The 7,242-nt window shown below is 40.2% G+C and overlaps 1 protein-coding gene across 1 annotated transcript; it reads left to right on the top strand.

Annotated features, from left to right (window-relative positions):
- Positions 1-1,136: 1,136 nt before the first annotated feature.
- Positions 1,137-5,191, top strand: LOC110940018 (U-box domain-containing protein 13). The gene is made up of 4 exons (XM_022181583.2): positions 1,137-1,530; positions 3,073-3,189; positions 3,272-3,727; positions 3,812-5,191. Exons 1-4 carry the CDS (start codon positions 1,267-1,269, stop codon positions 4,934-4,936), a joined length of 1,962 nt encoding a protein of 653 aa, XP_022037275.1. The 5' UTR covers positions 1,137-1,266; the 3' UTR covers positions 4,937-5,191.
- The last annotated feature ends 2,051 nt before the right edge of the window (positions 5,192-7,242 follow it).

The raw sequence follows: 7,242 nt of genomic DNA, 5'->3' as shown, positions 1-7,242 counted from the left end.
TAAGCTTCAACTTTTATTTAAAGATATATCTATTAAATTTTGTTTCAATGATAAAAACCTTTAGCTTTGACATACAAGTTCTATAAGCTTCAACTTTTATTTAAAGATATATCTATTAAAAATTATTTATGCTAAAAAAGAGGCAGCCGTTAATTTCTTAACTGGTCTTTGGATGGGTAGGAGGAAAACATGCATGTGTGGATCTAACAGGGGTTTTGCGGCTTGTGGGTTTAGGGGGTAGTGCTTTCACGGTGGGTCAGGCTGCTTCGGGTAAAGTGACCAAACACGAGAAAACGTGTCTTGACAAACAGCATATGTTTATCCCATTTGCTTTTGATACTTTTGGTTTTCTGGCGTCAGAGGCTATGGACCTACTTAGTCGAGTTCAAAGGGTCATGCATAGTAATGTTATGAACCCGAGATCCATGGACGTAGTTTTTAAAAGACTTAGTTTTGCTATTCAAAAAGGGGTAGCGACGCAGCTTTTTGTCCGTTTACCAACTATCTCGATATAAATTTTAAATATAAATAAAGAAAACTTTATAAACAAATTACAGCTTTTTAAGAAAAGAGTTAGGGTGTGCGGAGTGGGACGCGGCAAACCTCGGCAAACTTTTTTGCCGATCGGCAAACACCGCTGCCGAGGTTTTGCCGTTGCCGAACAACTCAAGAATCGGGGATGCCTTGCTGATGTGGGGAAAGTGATTGAGGAAGAGAGAGGGTATTGTGGGTGGGGTCCATTCCTATCTCAACCAATCACAACTTTTTCCTTTTTTTTTTAAAAATAGTTTACCACTTCACCAAGTGTCTAAACCATTGCCAACACTTTTCACAAAAGTTTAAACACTTTTGGCTGATTGACATGGTGCGCTCTGATTGATCGGTTTTTTAGTTTGCCACTCCAAAGTGTTTAACCACTCCTTACACCCTTAGAAAAAGAGTTAAAAAATATTGTTGTAAACCTATAAGGTGACAAGTAAGTTAACCAAACTCCAGAGTTACTTGTCAGTTAACAACTGATAACGAGAACACGTGGTAGAAACCCGAGTCAAACACCCAGTCGACTCGAGCCGAGTCACTAACCCGTTACTCCAATTTCATATTCCAGCTAAGAAAACAGAATCTTGACTAAACCCTGGTTACTTGTTAGGTTAAGCTCACACCAGCCAGCCGCGCCACTTAACTAAAAGCCCCTCCTCCTCCTCCTCCTTCACATTTCAGTTACCGTCTCCGTCAATTAACAGAAACTCAACTTCTTCGAATCTCATGGCGGAAGCTGGACTGATTCAGAAACTTATCGATACACTTACCGATATATCTGCAATCTCCGACTACCGGTGCACGGTGAAGAAGCTCTTCTCGAATCTAGCTCGACGGTTGAAGCTGTTAACGCCGTTGTTTGAAGAGATTCGTGATGTTAAGCAGCCGATTCCTGATGATTCTCATCAAGCTTTGCTTTCGTTAATGGAGGATTTGGAGTCTGCTAAGGAATTGCTTCGAGTTGGAAGTGAAGGCAGCAAGATATATTTGGTAAATGTTTCTGTTAATTGAATCTCTCAATCTGATCGGCTGTTTTTGTAGTTTTTTTGCTCGTGATTTTGGTAGCAGGATGCTGCATTTATGATCGAGTGTTTTAGTTGTTGTTATACACGAGATTTGAGATTTTTCAGTTTCATTATGCTGATTTTGTCACAAATTTCGACGACATAAGCTGACCTAGGGTTTAACTTTAAAGTGATGATGACTCCAATGAATTTGTCGATTTAGTCGCGATTCGTTCGATATAGTTTTGTTGCTTCATTTTAGTTTTTGAGTGAAGGTTAAGATCGTATTTAATTTATCTGTTTTATTCTTGATGATCTTGTTTAGATCGTGCCTGAAGAATGATAATCCATTGCAGTTGTATTTATATTGTTGTCTGGAACTTGTCTGCTACATTGCAAAAGTGAAATCAATGGCAGTTTGAATGACAGTGACAAAAATTATTATTATTATTAAGTGGAATAATGTTGTGAAGACTTGTTTTAGTGGTAGGTATTTATGCTACAGGAGTATTTAAACTTGTTAATTATGAAGACACTATTTGGTATTAAGTTAAACTTGTTGGTTGATATAATTTGTGGTAAGCTAGTGACATGTTTTCTATTGGTTTCTTTGTATGATAGTAATTACTTCCCCTTTGGTTTGATAACATGCTTACATTCAATTTGTTAACACTATTAGCATCTGATCTGACTACTTTTCTTTTCTGTTTTTGGAAATTCGTTAGTTGCTCTTGTCCAAACTCCAGCTGTTTTATGCTGATTCCGTGAACTGATGATTTGTAGAATATGATATTAATGCGGCATTTTTCTTAAATCTTGTTGCCTCCATTTTTGGACCAACATAGTTTTCAGTTCATTGCCTTCAATTGCTGGCTTTACTTTTTTACTATTTGAAGATGTAGCAAGACAAGTGGGTACGAGAAAACGCAATAATTAAAGTTGGTCCTCTTTGTGAATCTATGATCGTATTCATGCGTTAAATAGCCATATTGCCTTACCATTTGCAGTTCCCCTCGTTTCTGTTTCTTTGCTCATGCATTAAAGATGTCTCGAAGTTCAGGTTTGGATTTTGCGATTTATATCTTATCTAAAGTAACTAATAAGCTGGCTACAAATTGGTTGACCAAAAGTTATGCCCGGTTTCATGACTTTCCATTATGTAATCACGAGATAAGTAGTTTCGTTTATCTTTATAAACGACCTAAATTGTGTTTAGGAAGTTATTAATATAGTTAGAAGGAGAAAACGTATAGGAGTAAATGAAATTCTCAGAGTCATGACATAAGCTTAAACAACAGATCAGCTAGGGCGTTGTTTGACTAAATCACTCGGTCTTGCGAGTGCGGAAGTACGTAAAGTGTACCTTGTTATCGTATATATGCATAATAAGAGAGATTGCCAAATAAGTGAAGTGGCATCTGGAACTATTCCAAATGAATTTACATAATGATTTGTATATTTGGCAAATGACACACTTATGAAAATGTTATGTGTGTTTTTATTATACCCAACACGCTCTGCAATGCAGGTCTTAGAAAGAGATGAAGTCATGAAAAAGTATGAAGCACTTACAGCTCGTTTGGAACAGGATTTAAACAGTATTTCAATCGATGAATTTGACATATCAGATGAAGTTAAAGAACAGGTGAGATATATCATATGTGCTTTTTAACTGTCATGAAAAGGCAATAATGTTGTGCTAATATAGCAAATTGGAATTTATCCAGGTTGCGCTTGTTCTTGCTCAATTCAGAAGAGCCAAAGGAAGAACCGATCCGCCTGATGTTGAATTGTATGAAGACCTTTCATCCCTTTATCACAACCATGTTGATGCGGTAGAGGATCCAGCTGTCTTGAAGAGACTGGTTGAAAAGCTACACCTAACTGAAATAACTGACCTTACACATGAGTCAATAGCATTGCATGAAATGGTTACCGCCAGCGGTGGAGATCCAGACGAGAGTATAGAAAAGATGTCCACGGTACTAAAGCAGATTAAAGATTTCGTACAGACATCGAGTCCGTTTGCAGGCTCACCACCAGGCGAGACTTCTGCTCTTCCAAGCTGTACGGGTCAAGGAATGTTGGTCCAAAATCCAAAAAACGGTGCCATACCCGATGATTTTCGTTGTCCTATATCACTTGAGTTAATGAAAGATCCTGTTATTGTGTCAACAGGGCAGGTAACGCCCGTCGTGTTTTCATATTTCATAATGTTAGAGGTGGTAGTTTTGACTTATTTACTTGACATTTTTGCATTTGTGTAGACGTACGAGCGTTCATGCATTGAAAAATGGTTGGAAGCAGGGCACCGCACATGTCCTAAAACACAACAAAACCTGACCAGCACCGCACTCATACCCAACTACGTATTACGCAGCCTCATAGCCCAATGGTGTGAGACAAATGGAATGGAGCCGCCAAAACGAGCCACTCGGTCTGCTTCCGCCTGTACTCCCGCAGAACGTTCCATGATACAAAATCTCCTTCGTAAGCTTAATTCCGCCAGTCCCGATGACCAACGAACTGCCGCCGGCGAAATCCGCCTCCTTGCAAAAAGAAACGCTGATAACCGCGTTGCTGTAGCCGAGGCCGGGGCCATCCCGCTTCTTACAAACCTCTTAACCGCACCTGATTCCCGCACACAAGAACACGTGGTAACCGCGCTTTTAAACCTCTCTATATGTGAGGATAACAAAGGGAGTATAGTGTCCTCAGGGGCAGTCCCGGGAATAGTTCAAGTCCTGAAAAAGGGTAGTATGGAAGCTCGGGAGAACGCGGCTGCTACCCTTTTCAGCCTCTCGGTGATCGATGAAAACAAGGTAACAATCGGTTCGTTAGGAGCAATCCCACCTCTTGTATTGCTACTAAGTGAAGGTACTCAAAGAGGGAAGAAGGATGCGGCAACCGCGTTATTTAATCTATGCATATATCAGGGTAATAAAGGACGCGCGATTAGAGCTGGTGTAGTCCCGACATTGATGGAGCTTTTAACAGAGCCACAAAGTGGTATGAAGGACGAAGCGTTAGCCATTTTGGCTATACTCTCAAGCCACCCGGAAGGGAAGATGGCTATAGGTAAATCTGAGGCGGTATCGGTTCTGGTGGAGTTTATGGGGAGCGGGTCCCCGAGGAATAAAGAGAATGCAGCAGCGGTTATGGTGCATCTTTGTTCCGGAGATGAAAAGTATCTGGTGGAGGCTCAAGAACTCGGGGTTATGGCGGTACTGGTGGATTTGCTTCATCATGGTACTGATAGAGGGAAGAGAAAAGCCGGACAGTTGATGGAAAGGATGACCAGATTGGGGGAGCAACAGAATGTGCTGGCTCGGATTCAGGAACCTGAACTGATACCTACAGAAGGTCAGACGGGTTTACGATCTAATAATTGATTGGTGTTTTATTTCTTCTTTTGAAATTGGCTCACTTGTTTTCTGGGGTTGAACCTCAATCCCTCTGTTCAGTTTATAGTTTCAATTTATTTGAATATATTGTTTGATGATGAGTAAAAACAAATGACTGGGAAAGTGATAAAAATGCATAAGAGAGTGAGAGGAGATGAAAGGTAGGATTTGTGGGTGTGTGTAAATGTAACATTCTCGCGTTGAAGTTTAAACGAATGTATTCCAAACGGTGTGGCACGTCAACCTTATTTTTGGCATCCTGCAACATCTTCCATACCCGATTTCCAAATACGAGTCCTTGCCCTCTTTGTTGAAGCATGTTTAAGCAAGTCAAGATCTATGTACGAAATGAAGAAGTGTAGTCATCAAAAGGACCATATCCAAAAGTACTTCCCAGGTGTCCTGGTGACAAGGCGGGACCGAGGCTATCTAAATAGTTTGTTGCTCAAAACTCATTTGAAAAGAGTTGATTTGGAAATCGGCTTGTATAGCTTTCTAGCTCAAGTGGGCTAGCTCGAATAGAAAACTTACGAAAGTAACCCCAAATTATAGTAACCTACATAAGTAACCCACCCCAATTTAAAGCCCAAATCCCACTAACATTTATCCTAATTAAAAAAAAATCATATATAGATTTTATCTCATATCAACATCTATTCAACTAGTAAAATTTACCCGCGCATTGTGCGGGAGTATGATCGTCATCAGTTTGTTCACTATGATGTCGATACAATCTCAGTATAAGAACCGAAAGATAAAACCCAAAAAGTAAAGTCGTGATATATCCAAAAAAGTGTCGATACATGTTTTAATAGATCAATTAGCATGCGCATAATTGTCGAAATTTTGTGATATACATCTAATTTGACATATTACCGATAAAACACAACTTAACCTATTACCAATAAAACACAGTCTAAAAATAAAATAAAAGATGCTAAAAAATAGTAATATATATTAAGATGAAGCCCAAATTCAAAATAAAAATTAATATTACTAACTAAAAGAACAATTTAAAAAAAGTGTAATAATATTACTTACTTGAAATATTTATATTATGTAAATATTTTGGTTGTAACATTTACTTATTAAATTATTTTTGGCATCCAATCAATCAAACGTGATTGTAATTATTTTCTTTATATAGTATCTACATACTTGATGATATAGGAATTGTAAATTCTATAAGCTTTTGTAAAGCTGCAGTTAAGAAAAAGAAAATATTGAAATATACCAGAACTACTATCCACACTAAAATCAATTTTGACCACAATCACATACCACCACCACAAAACCTTCACGGTCTCCAACTGCAACCACCACTGCCTCAGTGCCTCTAAGACTAGAAGGTATGGTTTGGATGGGCTTGGAGGGGATGAGCCGCCACATAGGCGCCACGTAGGAGTGGCTTGGAGGGGATGGATCTAGGGGGGTGGGGGATGAACCCCTTTATGTATATATATGTATGTATGTATAGGTTATGTGAGAGGAGGAAGGAGGGGATGGCCCGGCACACCCGGCTGGAGGTTGCCGGTTGTGATGCTTGCCGGAAGAGGGGGGCGGTGTGGGGGTCCGGCGCCGGGCCAAGCCGGGCCAAGCCGGCCCCCATACCTTCTAGTCTAACCGAACCGCCACAGAACCACCACGTCACCGTCATCATCTCCGTCACACACTCGCTCTCCTCTCTCTCTCTCTCTTACTGTCTCTCTCTCTCTCTTCCGACCACTCTCTCTTTGAAGCCACCGGTGACTCCTAACGACCTCCTGTCTTCTTCGTCGGAACCGTCGCGGTGGCAAAGATCCAAAATCTGTTTACCAACCAATCATGAGATCTGGCTGCATTCCAGTCTCCGACGATAAGAAGATAAGAACAGCTCCGGTCACATGCAGTGACAGATATAGGGATCCAGCATGTAATCTGATCACCACCGGAGTTCATCTGTTTCCGTCGTTTTAGGGTAGCAGCAACGGTACTATTCCGGTGGTTAGCACAGTGGTTTCGAGTTTCACTGTTCTTGACGAAGTTTCAGGTCTGCCCCGTTAGTCGATCACCTCACTGGTGGAAATCCGTTTTCAAGCCGACTCTCATTTTTAAAATGAGTAGAGTCTAAATGAGTCTAAATTCCATCGGGTTTTGTATGAAAGCTGAAGAAGAGTTTGTAGACAGTTGAAAATGTCGAGTTTTTTTTTGAGATTCGTGTTAAAACGTTTGGAAATACTTTAGATCTGAACTATTCTCGATGAGGTGAAAACCACCTTCAAGATGTCCAAATCAGACGATTTCAGAAAGAAAAT

Source organism: Helianthus annuus, chromosome 5 (genome assembly GCF_002127325.2).
Source record: "Helianthus annuus cultivar XRQ/B chromosome 5, HanXRQr2.0-SUNRISE, whole genome shotgun sequence".
Classification (NCBI taxonomy): Eukaryota; Viridiplantae; Streptophyta; class Magnoliopsida; order Asterales; family Asteraceae; genus Helianthus; species Helianthus annuus.
This window is presented reverse-complemented; position numbering and strand designations above follow the sequence as displayed.